At 37.5% G+C, this 19,760-nt stretch overlaps 1 protein-coding gene across 2 annotated transcripts in view; it reads left to right on the top strand.

Moving 5' to 3' along the window:
- The window catches only part of SEMA3C (semaphorin 3C), a 117,599-nt gene that overhangs the window by 63,016 nt on the left and 34,823 nt on the right, over positions 1-19,760 (top strand). For both annotated transcript variants that reach the window (XM_041474658.1, XM_041474659.1), the window contains exons 4-9: positions 3,507-3,667; positions 6,021-6,083; positions 7,407-7,526; positions 11,823-11,913; positions 15,696-15,815; positions 17,645-17,787. In XM_041474658.1, coding sequence (XP_041330592.1) covers positions 3,507-3,667; positions 6,021-6,083; positions 7,407-7,526; positions 11,823-11,913; positions 15,696-15,815; positions 17,645-17,787 — 698 coding nt within the window. The remainder of the gene's footprint in view (positions 1-3,506; positions 3,668-6,020; positions 6,084-7,406; positions 7,527-11,822; positions 11,914-15,695; positions 15,816-17,644; positions 17,788-19,760) is intronic.

The raw sequence follows: 19,760 nt of genomic DNA, 5'->3' as shown, positions 1-19,760 counted from the left end.
TCTACATGTTAGAGATTATTATATTCCTTAGTCTTAGAGAGTCAGGCTGTTTTCAACATCATGCTTCCAGTGAATTTGAAATTAAGGAGTGATGAAAGTTTGAGGTCGAGTGATTAAATAAGATGTTCAGAGGACTACCTGATGAATCTAGCTCATTTATCCAGCCTTGTGCAGGCTGGACAATTTGGTTATAATAGGCTGTGAGATAACTACGCCTCCCTTGATACCCTGTCTCTAACAGCTGGAATTGTTTTGTTCTGGTGAGAATATTTAGGTTTGTTACAAAGGCTTTTGTGATGTCAATGATAGATATTACACAAATATTTTGTTGTTTCTTCTGTGAGAACATGACTTTTTTTTTTTATGGTGGATTAGAAAGATAATTAAAGAGTAGGACTTAAACTGTCTAATTGTCAGTAAGCTGTGTACAGAGAAAACTCCCACTCATTGGGATCTCCAAAATGTGCAGTTCAATAATAAGCATAATTCTGGAAAGATATTTCACTGAAGCTTTTATTTCTTTGTTAAAGCAACCCATGCTCTAAGATCAGATTTCTTACAGTAGGGATCAAGTTGGTGTTGGTTTTATCCCTAAGGAAAGGCAAAATTCACAACTGATGAAGTAAAACTATGAGCAAAGATTATTTTTGTATCATTAAGGATAAAAGTTACTTGTTTATTGTTTTATTGTCAAATAAAATTTTTAATATTTAGAGATCTGTCTGTACCATCATTCTCTATATAAGTTTTACTGCTTTCAATGTTTGTTTAAATTCTCAAAGCATGGAATAGAATTGCTCTGAATGCCAGTAAATGTCTACTTCATTTTTTGCTAAAAACTTTTGTTTGAGAGCGATGAAAGGGAATGTGAAAGACCATACAGTATCTTTGCAGCCACTGCCTTCTTCAAACAACAACAACCAGATATTAAATCTTTAAAAAAACCAAATTTTCTTGGGTGATTGTGTGGTAAATTTTGTTGAATGAAAATAAAATTTGATTGGTTATAAATTCCCTCCCTATTTGCTTGAGTAGCCTAGAGAGTGTAATAAACTGTAAGCTTCAGCATTAAAATAAATAAAACTAATAAATCAGTGTGAGAGTATTTATTTCACAACTTTCCTTCCTCTTATAAATGGTGTTGAGTTTCCATAGTCTAATAACCTGGCATAAGGTATTCTTTGCATCAGCAACTCGATGGAGGCAGTTTATCTTTCAGGAGCCTTGGAAAGAATAATACCATTTCAAAGAGGTTGAAATTCCAAGAAAATAATGGATTTTGATAAATGAAAGTGGTGGAAATCTGTTTCTGTCTTTGTCTCTTGTTGGAAAGCAATGATCATGATCATGATGATCTTTTACATCAGCCATGGTGTTCTCATTGTCACCACTGTCAGTCAGTGGGGCAGTAAGGAGGGACATTCTGGTGTGCAATCACTGTGCTCACATTTACCCCGTGCTGAGTGGGAAACCCTCCCAGTTTATCTGTGCTTTCCTGGTGTATCAAATGTACAGTTAGGAGAAGGTTCAGTTTCACCTTACAGCTGCCAAGTGTTATGGTGAAAGTTAATTGTGCCCCGGGAAGAGGATGAGCATGAGTGCCTGAGACTGGTGGTGAGAATTTCAGAGGCCAAAGGTACTGGGTGTTAATAACACTGTGCTGGTGAGTCTCCCAGGGCCTGGGACAATCCTAGCTAAAAGCTTACTGGCAGGAGTTCTTTAAAGTGAAGAAAAACAGTTGATTTCTCAAGCACCAAAAAAAAAAAGACCTCTGAAAGTACTGTGAACAATTTTCATGTATTCTTAACAAGTTCTTTTTCAGTTTTTTAGGCACAGAGTGTAAATCTTGATTGTATGTTTATCTTTTGTCAAGGCACAAGACAGATACTATTAAATACTATTTGTTGGTTTTTTTTTATATTACCATAAATAACTGCATGTAGGAAACTTAGCTCCTAAAAGCTGTCTCACATCTAAATTAATTAGAACATAATTACCTTTCAGTAACGAGATATTTTTCATCTTCCTATGAAACTAGTTAACAATGATAAAAATTTAATTGGACTTATGTATCATGTTTATCAGTGGAAATTATATTCTGATAAGTGTTCTTTCAATCACTAGTTCTCTACTAGACAGGTATGAATCCTAGGACTTCAACTTTTGCCTCCTATTAAAAATGGCTCTCCACATTATTTAAAAAAAATTGCTTTCAGCTAAATATATGTTTTGCAGAAGGTGCATACTTTAGGCACACTTCTTTTGGTGCATTTTTTAATATAGAACATATACAGAAATTTTTCTGTTTTGAGAGTTTTGTTTTATAAAATATCAATCGCTTCAGACAACTAATTTTGCATAAGACATCTACTGTTTTCCATAGGGAATGAGTAAGCAAAAAACTTTACTTTTAAAAAACCTTTAGCAACAGTGACAAGCCATATTGTCCCAGATGAAGTTTGCAGCTGAGAACTGTGTGCTCAGATTTTACATTTATGAATATACATTATAGCAGAGCTCATTTCCATAAGTACGGTGTATTTGCCACCCTTTCAGAGTCACAGGGAACACAATTCAATCCTAATATTCATGAGGAAAGAAAGCATAATTAGATGTTAAATATTTTAACAAAGACAAATTGATTATTAAGGTTTTATTTTTCCACTCTCACCTCTTGAGAAATCGCCCTTCTGTAATTACTGAAAAGTAAAACAATCTGACTGGAGGCCAAAATATATTGGCCAAGCAAAGATGGGAAGGCTGAGCTTTCTTGAAGGCAGCAAGTAATACTTATATTGCAGTTGCTTATGCTATTCCTGTAACAGGCCTGATCCTGCACTGCTGAGATCAAAGGATGTTTTCACTTCACTTTATTGAAAAAAGTTTTATGTGGAAGAATAGAGCTCCTTCTACAGTTCTGTTAGTTTGGTCCAAACCTGTAAACAAACAACTGAATGAACAGACACATTTAGGCTTGACTGAATTATTTTTTTCTTTTAAGTAAGCCACACATGATGATGAAGGACAAAGTGAAATTTGACCTTGAAAATGATAAAAACCTTTTCTTAGTGAAGCTCCCTGTTAGGAAAAGGAACTAAAATGTTCTTATGTAGTTCTTATTGATCTTGTGGGTTTTCTGCAGTCATAAACTTCAGAATGTATTGAACACATTGATTAATTTAATAAATTATGTTCCTTAAAAGCCAAAGCTGTAAATAATAATATCCATTAAAATAAGAATTAATTAGATGAATGAATAACAGCACTGCCTGATTTTTATGAGCTATGTCTATCTACTTAATGTACAAAATAATTGTATTTTAACTGGGAAAAGAAACTTTGTTTTACCTCAGCCATTGTATTATTATCTAGTGTTCAGTGAGGCTTGTTCTTCCCTCTCTGGCTCCATTTGTGCCCAAAGATATCTTTATTTAGAAAGAATTGCAGCTGAGAAGCAAGAAACGTGAGAGAACTGCTTTACTATGCTACTGTTTTTACTATTTCAGAGCTGCAAGAAACTAAGACCTCTGAGTATCACAGGATATCCCACAGCCCCCTGGATTACAGGATATTATTGATGGATGAAGATCAGGATCGGATCTATGTGGGGAGTAAAGATCATATTCTGTCTCTGAATATTAACAATATAAGCCAAGACCCCCTCAGTGTAAGTTCAAGTTTTATTCTGAGAATCTGAGGTTGCTTTACTCCATGCCTTTCCTTTTAAGACAAAAAAAATAGCATTTGATTATTTTACACTAGGTCCATGCCCACACCTTATTGAATTTTTAGCCCTTGTTTTATGTGTAATGCAGATGAAACTATACACTGTTCCTCAAACACTGTTTAACACTGACCTATTTACTCATTTTGAAGCAATATTCTGCTTGCCCTGGCCTCACAAGGAAAATCTGTGTGTTTGACACTTTCCACCTCTCTCCAAGAGAATATGTTTCAGAGATGCACTTTGAGAAGAATCCTCAAGGAAGAAGAATATACACAATATCATTCTCACCCCATACAGAAAAAAAAAAGCAAGGACAGAGTTGTCCTTAATCTTATACTACATTTTTTATGTTTTGTGCTCTGGAGCCTAATTACTGAACTATATTCCAATCTTCTGTTATGTCTGTGTCAGCCTTTGCCCTTCAGTTGGGTAGCTGAGACACTTTGTTTGGGTTTTTGGGCACCATGATGCACATCTACCCCTTGGCACCACCTGTTCTCTGGCTTCTCTCACTTACTGAGAAGGTGTTTTCCAAGGACTTTGTGTTCCTCACCAAACAGTAGTAGGCAACCTCTGTGTGAAAATAATGTTACCAAATGCTTACAGATTCCTCTCTTGTCTCCAAAGCCAGTTGAAATTCAGCCTCTCTGCTTTTGAAATGGGTGACCTGCAGAAGTTCTTGTGTGCAAAGGAGCTTGGCTGTTGAGCTATTACCTTTCTACAGGCTTTATCTTGCCTGTCTTTAGACTATCACAGCTACTGCCCTGCCTGAAAGTGTACCAGAAAGGCCTTGTTCCACCAAATCCATCCAGTCCTTTAATCTGTGGGCTTTATTACTGTACCTTAGAAGGGCTGAGGGGCAGCAATACCCGCTTGCAGCAGGGAAGATAAATGCCTTCCTTAAGAGACAAGGCTTTTAATGTGTCAGAGGAGAGGGAGGGGCCCTGCCAGAGAGTGATTGAGCACAGTTAAATTAGGCTTTGCTCTGAATCACCCTCTGGACATGCCTGTCCACCTGAATTGATTGTTCAGGGAGCCCAGGGAGGCTCATTCTAACTTACACATTTAAATTAAATGCCTTTCGTTCAATGGTGTGAATGCACCCTTCCCTCCTCCTAATGGTATCCAAATCTCCTTCTGAAATGGGGCTGCCTTCTAGGATCTGAAATACCTTCTGTGACCTTTTTGCTCATTTCCATCTCAATCTGATCCAGCCACCCTGGTCTGGCAGGAGCTGGTGTCCCTCCTGTCCTTGGCAGGTTGGGTTTAATCCTGTGCTGAGTTTGGTTAGATAGGAGGGTATCTGTTACATGAAATATTTTCTGCAGTATAAAGCTGTGAGGCATTTCAACAGCTTATGTAGGCCTGGAGAATAAAGAATAAAAGAAAATCAACAGAAAGGAAAAATACACAAAGCTTTCTGGCAGTGAATGTGATCACCCAGTAGTAGGATCAGAATGAATCTCTGCAATTCCACACAGTCTTTCCATTTGTTTATTTAACAACAGATTCACTTTGCTGATCTTATATCTCTGTAGAAATCCTATATACATATACATTCAAATTCACAGTTCTACATATATATATATGTATGTGTGTACATATATACACAGAGATCTTTTAATGATATTGTTTATGTTATCTTGAGGCTAAATGTTATCAGGCTCTGTCACTAGATTTCTGGGGATAAATTTGTAATGGATATCTTTCCTATTTCAAAATCAAAATAAATAATGGAAGAAGCTCAAAATATTTGCAGTTTGAGATAAACAGATAGGCATTCAGACATTGAGTTATTTCTTTAAAATCTGTCTGAAAGAAATCAATGTGAAATCTTGAGATTTCAGGTAGGTTTTTCCATAATCTAGCCAAACCTTTGATGATAAAATTGAAAAATTGAAAAAAGAACCCTTCTTTCAATATTTTAGTCTTCTGGTTTCTAGTGTGAATAGTTTCTATAAGTTGAGTAAAAGTAAAAAAGTAAAGATGGGTAGTAATTTAGGCAATGGTGGTGAAAAATCTCTCTTATTTAGAAGAAACTAATCTAAATTGATTAATTTGCCTTAAAAATTTTTAATAAACTTAATATATATCGGCCAAAGACCTGGCCCCTGATTTTGTTTAGTGCACTCTAAGAAAAAGATAGTTTTATTTATCAACAATTTTTTTTTTCCTTATAATCAAGTGTAAATTATATCTAGATATTAATCTATTAGTGTACATTAGGCAGTGAAATTTATTTTTTAAATTATGTAATAAATATAGTACTTGAACAATATTTCTTTCCTTACAGATTTTCTGGCCAGCCTCAGCAAACAAGGTTGAAGAGTGTAAAATGGCTGGCAAGGATCCTACAGTAAGTTATAATCCACATGCACTCACACAGACAAATTAGGTACTTGGCAATAAAGTAAGAGCACCTTGAGTGCAGCCAAAGCAAAATGAAAAAAGCGTTTGGTTTTCTTTTGAAATCCTTTGCAAGCCAATCTATAAAGTGAAATTCTGGAAAATCAGGCGATGTAAACAGAATGCACCTTCAGACTCTGGCAGATGGGAGCAGATATGCAGTGTCCATTTCCTCCCTTTTTTGGTTGTTACTAATCAAAGTAGGTAATAGTGTTTTTCCAGGTATGTGCTGGGGTGATGTTGCACAGCCTGTTGAGCTGCTCTTCGCAATGGGGAAGTTCTCTGGCTGGCTGCACCCCCCAGGAGCACACTGTAAGGGTGGGTGGTACCACTGCCTGCAGTCTGAAAACCCCAGTTGTGCACCCGTTTTCAGATTATTCTGTATGGTGCTGGCTCCTGCTGAACCAAAAATGTGAATGCCTTTAAAAGTAAATAAACCAGTGGAGTCTGCTAAACAAGGATTAACTCTACTGATTTTCATGGAGATGACTGATGGCAGTTTCCAACCCTGTGCTCATAAAACATATGCAGTTCTCACTTTCTTGAGTGAGGTTTGGATGGTTGAATATGAAAGCAGTTCTGGGATCTGGGTAAGAAAATGTATTCATTAAAAAAATCTATTTTCAACCTAAAGTGCATTAACACTTCATCACAGTAAAAAAATGAAAGAGTTAGAAAAAAAAGGGAAGGAAAAAAATGTAAATCCAATACTGTGAACTGTGTGGCCCTTAACATTCTGGTTTAATTTTCATGCTGATTTGAAGATGTTACTGGAGGTCTTCCATGCAAAGCAACAATTGACTGCAAACCTCAGTTTAAAGTTTTGGAAATAAATTGTTTATACAAATAGCAAAATATGATATTTGGACTTGCTTTCTTTTTAATTATCTCCATTTATGTGGAACAAATCAGGGAGAAAAAGAGACTGTTTCAGAGGTGTCCTTTAAGGAAACTTCCTAAGGTTACACTTTGGTTTCCTGTAGAGGTCCTGCTTCTTCTCATGCAGGAGAAATATGTGAATGAAAATTGGATTGCTGTGTGGAAGTAGGAGAGCTATGTGGACTCCTCTGTAACTCATCTGTGGTTCTCAATCAGAGAGGGCCCTGTTCCCAGAGCAGGCAAAATGACATGAAAAGAAACAGCTGTCCAAATCCAGCCTCAGTAGCTGTTTTCATGATGCTGTTAAAATTATATGTCATGTCTACTCTCTAGAGTTCCCATCATCTCCTAACATTTGCCCCTGTGGAGTGACTGTTCTCTGTGTTTCCTGCAGCACGGCTGTGGGAACTTCGTGCGCGTGATCCAGTCCTACAACCGCACCCACCTGTACGTCTGCGGCAGCGGCGCCTTCAGCCCCGTCTGCGTCTACGTCAACAGGGGACGCCGGTCTGAGGTAACTCTCTTCTCATTCTGCCCACTCACTTTGTGGCCCACCCTGCTGCTGTGAAGCAAAATCTCAAAGTTTTGAAAATGCAAGAATCAGTGGTCCCAGTAGGTTCCTTCACTGATGTTGAATAGTGTGGATGTGTTCGCGGGTCCCAGGACAAGGGAAGAGATGATTCTGACTCCATATTTCTTAGAAGGCTGATTTATTATATTATGATATAATAAATTTATATTAAAAATGCCATACTAAAGGTATACCAAAAGAATGGAGGAAAGGATTTCATCAGAAGGCTAGAAAAGGAATGAATAATAAAAACTCGTGACAGACAGAGAGTCCGACACAGCTGGACCATGATTGGTCATCGAGTAAAAACAACTCACATGAGACCAATCAAAGATGCACCTATTGGTAAACCATCTCCAGACCACATTCCACAGCCATCAGATAGTTATTGTTTACATTTCTTTTCTGAGGCTTCTCAGCTTCTCAGGAGAAAATCCTAGCAAAAGGATTTTTCATAAAAATATCATGGTGACAAAATAGCAAAAGAGCAAAGGTCTGTAGTTTTCTGACCTGATACCAGCTAGAAGCAAAACCATACCTCAAACATGATGGTTATCCAACATATTATATATTTGTCCAATATATGGACAATATTTGTCATATATATATATATGGACAATATTTGTCATATATATATATATATACACACACATATATATGTGTCCAATATATGATGGTTGTCCACAGTCATACCAAATGCTAGGATACATTTGATAGTAGTTTTTATTTGACATTGGCTGGTGAATTCATTCCTGCGATTTGGTGGAAAAATGTCCAAGAAATACTTGAAAGGAAATAGCCAGTTAGATGAAAAGTAAAATACAAAGTCTACTTTTTATCATTTCCATGTGTTACTGGTTCCTTGGAGAAGCCCTTAATTTGGCTAGCTATTCAGGTTAGGTTTGCTGGAATTCAGCTTAACACCATCTAGTTGCAATCCCAGCCCAGGAACTTTTATCTACTGCACAAGTTTTGCCCCACTAGATGGTGCCCAGATGAAGTTGGTAAGTTTCCCTTCACTGTAAGATCTTACTTTTTCTAGGCAGGTCTCTAGTTTTTCTATATTCAGTTTAATTGAGTGTATTTTCAGTCTAAGTACCAGATGTTTCAGAAGTATATGGTCCAAGTTTCCTGATTTGAAAGTGAAATGTTTGTTTATGTGCAAATCTAATGGGTAATAAATTAAGCAATCAGAAAGAAAAAAGAAAGGCACTTAAGCAGGAGTCAGCACCTCAGTAGCTTTTGGGTCAGATACGTGTCTGCAGGCACAGGGGTGTGCAGGATATTTTCCAGAACAATGTGGAAGCAGATGTGTTGGGAAGGAAGATCAGAGCGTGTACCTGGAGTTTTGCCATGTGAGGGCAGCTTTAAAAGTTGGGCTGGCTTCTCGGGAAGACACTGAAAAATTCATCACTGATTTAATTGGGAGTGGGATGAGAATTCTGGCCAAGACCCAAGATTGCTGCAGAGGTTGCCAGGGAGGTGATTAGTCAGTGTTTCTCCAGGTCATTGTGCATGATATGATCTCAGTGACTTTTGGTAGGTCCCTACCTGGCTCCAGCTTCCTTAGCAGAGCATGCACTCAGAATCACTGCACTTTCAGTCCTATTAAATTATCTAAAAGTAGAGATTATAGGCCTGGATTTAAAAGCAGAAGCAAGCAGAACTAAATAAGTAAATCCATCCTTCTGGTTAAAAAATTCTGCATTGACTTATTTTGATGTATTATGAAACAGGGATCGCCTTTCCCCAGCATTATTCTATTTCTTGAAAAATCATTTAAAACATGAACGGTGATCTCATTTGTCTTTAATTAATGTAATACTCTTTATCATCTTAAGTACTGGTATTGCAGCCCAGGGAAGTTTGAATCTCATTATTTTAGACTGTTTGTAAATGAGATTGCGGACAGAGGGGAGGGCAGGAAATGACATCTCCAGATGATGCAAGATGTTAAATTTCTTAAATGAAAAGTAAAGATACATGACTTGGAAAAGCAGAACCAGCTTCACTTAGCCTGTCTGTGTAGCTGCATGCCTATGATCAATTGATTAAATAAACTGCTGTTTCAGACGTCTGGAGTCTGTGAGACACTTGACTGTAGGCACTTCATGCTCAAAGCCATTACTGTACAGGCCAACAATAGCATAACAGTTTAAACCCAAGAATTTCCTTCTGAACTCATTGCATATATCTGTGCATGACTAATTGATAGAGCAGTATGAGGAACTATGTAATGCTGATGGGACTAGTGAAAATTCATTTTTTCCTCTGCTTGTATCATTTCACCTTCAATTTGGTACAGTTTTCAATGCACAAAAGGTTGCTTTTGCACGTGCAAAATGAATATTTTAGAAAGCACATCTGTTTTTCTCTAGAAGCTACAAAGCCTGACAGAATCATATCCAAAAATCATAAGAGCTGGGCCTGTTTTGCTCTTCTGTCTCCAGGATCTCACATAAGCTCACAAAAAAATGGGGGTTTCATTGGTGAGGCAAAATTTTGCCCTTTTCCCTGAAACAGAGGTTATAAAACAATTAATTTTCTTCTTTGGCACACTTAATACTTTGGTGTTTGGTAATTACTGCCTTAGTCACCCAAATATATTCTAATGTCAAAGTAAATGCAAACAGAAGGAAGTGTAATCCCTATGTGAAATAATTATAGACTAAATAGTAGTTTAATATATATGAAAATCAGGTGTAATCCTGGAGCTAGTTTAGTAGAGGAGTAATGGGCATTTTGAATTGGTAAATAGTGGTTTAATATAGTAAACATGAATTAGAATCAAGCTGCATATAATCTAGAAGTCAAAAAAACCCAACAAAGAAAACCACCCAAGATCAGATTAGAAACTACATACTTATATTTTAACAATGTTTAGAAAGCTTATTACTGAAACAATAGATAAGATCTCTGAGATTAAATTCAGCAAAACAGGAGAGGGGGGAAAGAGAGGGAACAATCACATGAAAACTTCCTGCTGCAGCTGTGCATTTGAACTTGGTGCAATCTTCAATTCTCTGGTGCCAAATGGCTGCTTAGGGTCTTGTGTGGCATCCCCACTCCCCTGGGATTTACATTAACTGTTAAAGGGAATACAAAGAGTTGCTGTTCTTTCTCAAATTACTAATTGTTGGCATCTACCTCATAGAAGCCTTTCTTTGGAATTTTTGTCAGCTACGTTTTTCTTTTGAAATGTTTAAGTTTGGTTATTTGTTGTTGTTTTTTTGGATTTTTTTGTTTTGTTTTTTCTTGCAATTGTGTCTTCTGGCCTTTTTTGCTGAAGATTGGAAGTTTGTTGTAGGAGCCTAAGAACAAGCTGTTTAGTACACAGTGTGGGGAGTCAGTGTCTGTTGGGTCAGTTTATATCTGCCATTACTGACTGCAGTTTTTCAGGAATGAGCTTGGACCTGAGTCATTTCTTGCTGAGCACACTGTGTGTATTCCTGGAAACCAAGAAGTGAAGAGTTATACCAAAATGGGCAGATTTTTAAAAATATATTCAGATTGTTTGTATTTTAAGCTGTAGTCCAAATTGCTTCTACTTTGCTAAGTGTATTTCCTGTTCATAAAGTACATAACATATAAATAAATCCCTGTACCATGTTTTCTTAAAAAAAAAAAAAAAATCAGGAGATTTCAGGCTATCATACAGGTATAGATAAATCATCTCTCACTGTGGATTTGGAGCTCTACATGTCATCCAAGAGATGGTATTGAAGAAAATGAGTGTCATTTGTGGGATTTTTTGAGGTCTGATAACTCAGTAACAACCAAATGATTTATGCTGTAATCTAATGATAGTTGTCATAAGAGATTTTTATTTTATATGTATTATTGTTCTAGTAGCTTTATTATAATGTCCTAGACAGTTATAAGTACACCAATATATTCAGAAAATAAATGATAAATAACTTCAAAACCACAGAAGCAATCTCCACGGATATTATTGCAGAGATCAGTCAACCTATCCTTAACAGAGACAGAAGGAACATTTTTTTTTGGTTCAGTGTCTTGAATTTATAACCAGAGTCTTGATAATAACTGTGTGTCAGCGTTATCTAACAAGATGATGGAATTCTGAATAGAAGTGTTAAACTACCAATAGTACAGTGAAAGTGCCCAGTAGAGCACTGTTAACAGAGCATTGATAATGCTGTGAGCAGCCAGGCATAAAAACCAGCTCAGGTCTAATGGTTTCTGACATGAGAAGTGACACACAAATCTGCTTTGCAGGAACAAATCTTCAAGATCGATTCCAAGTGCGAATCAGGAAAGGGTCGCTGTTCTTTCAACCCTAACGTGAACACGGTGTCTGTTATGATCAGTAAGTAAAGATGCTCCAGGCTGCTGGGGTCCAAACCCATCTGGTCATATGGAGGGTGGGTTGATGGAATACCCAGGGGAGCTGGACACAGAATTCAGCCTCCCAGGAGCAGTACCTTTGTCTGGCTGATGGGCACAAGGGGTGGGCCCATCCATGTTTCAAGGCTTGTGTGAAGCTTAAGGTGGGTGAACAAATGAAGTGCAAGTATAAGTTATTGAAAGGGGGAGAGAGACACAGGAAACAAAAGGTTCTTCCCTTTCCAGATTACACATTTTTTCCCAGGAATAGTTTCAGCTTTACATTACCCTGTCTGGCATTTATATTTGAATGGTTTCTGACCTTGTTCATCCTAGACAGCACTTGTGTCGTATTTAATTATTTGTAAAATCTCAGAGTAGCCAGGGAAAGAAAGCCTGAAGACTTCAGATGCTTTGAATTTCATTTTTGTTGTCATTGCTGCTGTAGAGCCCACCAACTATTGTAAAACTCTTCATTCTTCAATTGGCTTTATACCCAAACAATTTTGCAATTTTCTTCCATCTGAAAGGCCACAAAGTGAATCAATAAAGGATTTCTTCTGTGCTTGTTGCATACCTACAAGAAAACTCAAAGGGGGACTACACTTTGTGCAGCCTAAGTTATCTGTAAAAGATACTTTCCATTTTTTCAACCAGGAAGAGCTGGAAATGCATACTCAGTGTAACCTGACCTTTCACATTTACAGTATGTTCACACACTTCTAATGCCAAAGCCCTGATTTTTCAACATGTGTCTGCTCCTTGCTGTATTTTTGGCTGTGAAGGGAACAGTTGCACAGATTTTTGAGACTTTCTTCGTAAATAAAACTTATTGCACACAGGTACTCTGCATTTCACCCAAGGTTTACCACGGAACAATGTGCCATGTTTCTGCCATTCAGCTTCCTCTGAAATCAATTACATCAATTACATATTGTGTGAGATACTTCCTTTAAAGTCTTGTAGATCTTAAGGAAAGTGTAATACAGACTGTCCTACATGGCCTGTTCAAAATATAAATTGCTTTTTGTTTTTTTTTTTTATTCCACATTGTATATATATTTAGTACAAAGGATAAGTATATCTATTCACAGAGATGTGAACTGAACACCTTTAGAGAACAGGTAAATGCTACTTAGACATCTCTCTGAACCTTGGCTTCACTTACATCTTTATCTCAACAGTGATCTGGGTACAGTGTTTACAGACACTCACTGTGTAAAGAAGATGTTTGTTCAAAGTCAGTGATAGATAAGTCCGCTGCTACTCATTGCCATTCTGGTATTATTAAGTGAAGTGACTGTTTCCTTTCCTTGTTCTTTCTGGATTTTATATAGCAACATTAAAGAGCATTGTTTCTGAATTACTGTTTGTACAGTAAGCTGATTTTTTTACTACAGTAGATATATGGCAGCTTTGTTCATCTTAATAGACTTTTCGTTATCTTCCTTGGTCTCTGTTATGTGACCAAGGAGACCTTCCCTAGAGTCTGACTTACCTTTCATAGCACAGTTCATGCACAAAGTTTAAATTATTCCATTAAGGTCAAATTCCTTTTGAAAAGAGTCTCCAGACTGAGTTTTATACTTTGTGTTGCAAAGTCCAGTCACTTCTGAAGGCTTAAGCTCTAGTGAATTTCTCCTCAGTATCCATGATAGAAACATGAACATTTTCTAAGTCTCAGCCCATGTTGTAGTGAGGGGACTGAGCCAATTTACTGGACTCACCTTTTAGCTTTCTGCAGGAGGAATTCCCTCCCATTGCTTCAGAAGATAGTAAATACCACCAGACCAACTAACTCTTCCAGAATAAAATAACCCTTTTTAAATATAGATGCAATTTCTTGACCATTTTGGGCATCACCGGCCTAGAATACAGCAGGAAAGCTGATTCACCCTTCAGAACAAAGTGGTGCTATAAAAATAAATTTGAACTTTGTGCAGTTTGCCATTGCACAGAGATGCATTTGCATCAACACAATAAAAAAAGTGCTTTGAAGCAGCTTGGCAATACTAGTGTGCAGGATGCATGTCTTTCTCCCTACCACAACTATGAAATATTTAGAAAAGCAGACATACCTCATCAATTCAGTAATTCCCCTCAGTTACAAAGTGAAGTAGAGTGAACTCATTGTGCTGTGCAGACCAAATACTGTGTGGAATTTAAGGATTTTACCAGAAGGAAGTGGAACTGATGGATCTCCCCTGATACATGATTAGCAAACAGACACTAGGAATGCCTAAGACATAAGTAATACTGTTAATATATAATAGGATTAAAATTACATAGTGTAGTACTGTTGCTGAAGTGCGTATGTACGTGTATATGCATGGGACTGTACATAACATTTAGTGAGAACCATAAACCTGATCTCTATTTGTGTCATAATAAGAATAAAGTTCTGATGAATTGTGGCAAGGAGGCAAATATACAAAATCATTTATAAATTGGTCCAGATCTAACATCATTCTGTCAATACCTGCTCTAGAAGTAAATGTTTCAGCAACATGCAGCAAATGCATTGCTTAAATCCCCTGTGTAAGAATCTTGTCATCATGGGGAGAGGTGAGAGCAGAAGAGTGGCTGCTGGATGCCCTGCCAGGGTTTAGTTCAGGCTCCAGTTAGCAGCAGAAAAGCAAAGTCTCCAGAGTTCTGATCCTCTCATGAGCTTCTCAGTAGTCTTCCATGCTGATTATGAACACACACACACACACACACACAGAGTGCATGAAAATAGCCTCAAGTATTTCTGAGCCTGTGACTCTTGCCAGATTGACCACACTCCACACTCTCTGGGTAGTCCAGGAGTACAGACAAAAACATCAATCAAGGGACCCAGCTGTACTGGAATGTATTCAGCCACCACTCCCACTCTGAGAGTTAGTTTATTTTAGCTACTGTTTTCTACTCTGGGGTTTCATTGTCATTAGTCAGTGGAAATTGCTTGGTTATTCACAGAGTAGAAAATGATAGTATATGCAATTATAATTGTAATTATATATACATACTTTTATGCACACACACAGACTGAAACAAACAGGGATAGACATCCTGACTGATGGGCTGAGTTTTAAGCCCTGCACAGGGAGCAGAAGCTCCTAGTTCTGTTAATGTAGGAGTTGCATGTCTCATTCTGCTCAAGCATAATGATCCTACACTTAGAACCAAGTACACAACAGGAGACAACTGTTGCTCCATATTACTCTGAGTAAAGTTCAATGATATGATTGTCTGGCTTCTGCAATACTGAAGTCAGCTTGAGGCTGCCTGGGGCAGCCATAACGATGCTGCTGGTAAAAATTGGCACTGATCCACCGACTGCAATAGATGTTGTGCCAGTTTACAGCAGCAATAAATTCAACCCAGTCACTTCAACTACTTTTGTAACATAAAAAAAAAAAAAAATATTCTTTGAAGTGCATACTTAAAATATTGAATTTGTTACTTTTTGATAACACTAGCCTTATTCTCCAGTGGTCCTTAACAGTGCAAATGGGGCAACTAAACTTCCTATCAAGAATGGTTTCCCCTGTATGCAGCTCTGCTGTGGCATTTAATGGTACAGTTCCATAAAGTCTCTAAGAAAAATCTGATTACTTTCATGCATTCTAGTTTGAGTCTTTGTAAGTCAGAGAAAACCTCGTTCCCATGACCCACTATTTATCTGTATAGACTCCTGTGTAAATAGAGCTGATGAATTTAAAATAAACTTTTTTTTTTCCCCAAAAGCCATAACAATTCTCCCTCCATTTCAATTCTTTACAGATGAAGAGCTTTTTTCAGGAATGTATATTGATTTCATGGGGACTGATGCAGCCATTTTTCGCAGTCTGACCAGGAGGAATGCAGTGAGGACTGACCAGCACAACTCCAAGTGGCTGAGTGGTGAGATATCTCTAATTTACCAGAGTTTTATTGGTTGTCGCAGAGATTCTGATTTCCTTTGCTTAAAACAAACACCTTATCTTTTAAAGAGCTTGTCTCTGAATTTAATTTATGAAGCTGAACCATGAAGAAATGTGTGTAAATACAAATTGTAGACAATGCACAGATATAGAGGGATCTCTGCGTGAACCAAACACCTAGGCCACCCTACCTGAGGGCCTTTTTTGCATAAAAGCTGAACCAAGCCCTTTGATGGCAAGTGTATGAAAACCTTCCCAATGGCAGCTGGAGACAGTCTGATTTCTAGAAAAGTGCCTTCCCCTGTAATGAATCAGATATTGCCTTAAATCAGTGTTTGATTCCAAGCCACCAGCTTCAGTTGATTAAAGGTGACCAATCTCTGCACAGAAGATTCACCACCACTTGCATTCAAAATGTGTGCAGAGGAGTGCCTCGCTATCAGAAAAGTCAGTGAGGATCATTGCCACTTATTTCAGTGGTGAGAAATTGGTTATCTAACCACAGAAAAGCTCATTTCCGAATGGCATCAAATAACTCTTTGACTCACTGACATCACTGTGATAATTCTCCCTGTCTTTACTGGTAAGAAGACTCCTTCCAATGAAACCAATTTACATTAAAATGGTAGTCAACCCTCTGAGCAGAGGTAGCTGTGAAAAGTTACAGAGCAACTGACACTGTAAAACCTTTTTACAGTTTTAAAAAGCCTTTAGATATGTTGAAGTAAAGTTACTGAGGTTTTGTCTTAATATTTTTTATGGTGACTTATTATTCCTGTCTGGCTGTAACTACAATGAAATCACAAAATTTCATTCATAAATTCATTTTACTATGAAAGGGAAACTACGTCTGCTCTCTAAATTTTTCTTTTTTGTTTGTTATACATTCTTACACTTACCTGTGCACCCTAATACGTGCATCCTAAAATGAATTAGAGAAAAAGAAAATTTTAAAATGCCTAATTTCTGGAAAATCTACCTGTTCAAAACAGGTACTTGAAAGTACAATTTATCTCTATGTTCTTTTAGAGCCAGAGTCATGACATTTGTTATATTAATTGAGAATAGACTTATGTGAACAGAAAAAATGCTGCAGTTCAAATTGAGTTTTCTGTCAGACATTCACCCTTTGTATCAGATTGTTTCAAACTTTGTACTGCACTTAACTCAACAAGCAATCTTGCACGATCATTGAAAAGACAGCCTTCATGCAGGGAGAAGGGCCACTCCTTCCTTCAGTCCAAGGAGGTATTCTGAGGGCTCCTGCCTGTCCATTATTTGTTTGCTGTTAAGGTTATAAATTATTTTGTTCTCTTTCTAATTCTCCTTTGTAGTGTTTTGCGCATACATTTGATTATATTTGCCAACCTCTGATATGAAGTCAAATGCTGCTCGAGCATTTGCCTACCCTCCTTTTCTTTTCTGGGTTATACAAATTGTTTTCCTCTCTTATTTGTGAACCTTATTTGTTATATTCCTAAGCTCTTCCAGGTTACTCTTATGTTTTGTATCAATGAGACTTTCCTTAGGTGCCCCAGAAAACACACTGATTCTTCCTTCTTCCTCAAAGTCTTTGAGTCTCTGCAGTAATCTAATACCATTGCTTCTGGACTGCTCCTCTAAAAATTTGCTGTGAAATAAAGTTTGAGGATGCAAGCACATATGGCTGCCAGCGAGGAGCCATTTACCGCCTGTTGGTATTTGGTATATTTGGCACTTCCATGAAGCAGTCAGTAAATGTCAAATCATTTGTTGCTTATACTGCTACATCTTTTGGTTTCATCCTTTCGGTAAACTTTTTCCTTTCAGAGCCTATTTTTGTGGATGCTCATGTTATCCCAGATGGCACTGACCCCAATGATGCCAAAATCTACTTCTTCTTCAAAGAAAGACTCACAGACAACAGCGGCAGCACAAAGCAAATTCATTCAATGATTGCAAGAGTATGCCCAGTAAGAGCTATTTTGTTTACTAGGTTGCTGGGATAAGCTGCTAGTGTGACATGATAATCTAAAAGACTAAATGTTTGAAAAACCTTTGATTTGACAAAATTTCCTGTTTCTGTGTCGCTGTTCGTAATTAAGAAGAGCAGTTACTGAGCTCACAGCTAGGGTCTGAACAGGTTGTATGTATCTAACTATACGAGTAAGACTATGGAAATGTAGAGGTTCAGGGATTTGTGTATTTCTCTGACCGAGTCAGAATAGTTACCAGGGTTGAGTTTTCAAACTTGCTGTCCCTAGCACAAATAAGACATGCAACAAGACATTGTTTTCTTAATAAAAATGAACTTTAGGCAGTGAAGGCTTTCACACACACACACTCAAAATAGTTAAAACACATCAGAAATATCAAGCTTTTAAATTGGTGGATTTAACTTTCAAATGCTGTTTTCATTTTTACGACATCTGTTCTTTCTGCTTGCTTGCACTGATGCATGCATGAGCCTAACTTTAAAATTGTGCACAGAAAATTTAAATTCAGTGGCTATTGCTGGGGAATAATTAATTTTTTTTCACAGCACTCCTCATTGTCTCTATTTCAGTTTTTTTGTATCTCTAATCAACTGTAGATGAAAAATGATTGAAGCTGCTATTAATATCTCTGGTGAAATCAATTTTTTTTTTTTTTAATGAGACAAAAATTATAAATGCACAATTGCTGGTAGCCTATTCATTCCTTCTTTTGGAAGGCTTCAGGAAGTTCATTGTGAGTGTTTATATATTCCCTGTCTTTAATTTGGGTTTTCTTTAGAATTTGATGCTTTTTGATATTGTTGTGCCTGAGTGTGAAGGTGTTTGTCCTTCACTGGCAATATGCTGAGGCATGTGATCTTTTTTATAATCTCCATTCTCTGTATTTTAGTGAGAATGCCTAAAGGCATTTTGGGTGTTTTGCAAGAAGACGATTCGCACAATTACAGCTGTATTAGGTTTTTTACTGTTATGATGAAGCCCAAATGATTTTTGAAAGGCCTAAGCCTTTTTAGACTTACACTGAAGCCAGTGGCAGAATCCCAAGGCCAATTAAAATAAATCTGAGCCAGACATATTTGTATACATGTATACATACAATATCATCATATTCATGTATTAACACCTTAAAGACTGGCAATATATATTACCCCCTGAAAAGACTCCTTATAAGTCACCCAAAATGTTGGATTACCAGCTCCAACAGCATCAGTGAAACATGCACAGACCTTCATTGAAACCCCATTTCAGTAGCTTCTACATTTTGGTTTTTCTCTTTCCTTGGGTGACATCATGTTATGCAGTTTGGAGGACACTGCTCTTACGTAAGGCATTTACCAGCACAGCTGGTCAAGATCTGTCACCTCAGGGCTGCATCACCTGGTTTGGCACTTACAGTTCCCACCCTGAACCATGGAAAATTGGAAAGATCCATGAGTGAGCTGTGACCCAGCCATCTCTGGACCAAGCTAGCAGGACTTGCAGCAGTGCATAACTGGCTTGACCCACACTAGCCATCATTTCTGAATACTGTTTAGTGCATCCACCTCATGTGCTAGTGTGGCTTCCTGGGTCAGGTGCAGCTATGCTGCTGTCAGGACTAGAAGAAACATCCCTCCATAGAACCATGAGACCTTTTGGAGATAGCGTGGACTTCATCCTGGGGGTCAATGAGTGATGCAGAGCTCCACAGTCACTTCTAGTCATAACAGTATAAACTGCTGATGCTCAAAATCTACTGCCCAACCCTCCTACTCTGCTAGCCCAGCAGAGAAGGTCCACTCAGAAAACTAGTTCTTGGTTTGTTCTGCATATGGAATACTTAGATGAGGGGATTTGGCTTAGGCCTATCTATTTGTAATATTAAATTTACCAGATAATTATCTAGATAATGAATTAACCTGAGAAAAATGTGAGAAAACCCAGTAAAATGTTAGCTGTGTTTTATTTCC

The sequence above is a fragment of the Pyrgilauda ruficollis genome, unplaced genomic scaffold (genome assembly GCF_017590135.1).
Source record: "Pyrgilauda ruficollis isolate IOZ18807 unplaced genomic scaffold, ASM1759013v1 scaffold33, whole genome shotgun sequence".
Taxonomy (NCBI): domain Eukaryota; kingdom Metazoa; phylum Chordata; class Aves; order Passeriformes; family Passeridae; genus Pyrgilauda; species Pyrgilauda ruficollis.
This window is presented reverse-complemented; position numbering and strand designations above follow the sequence as displayed.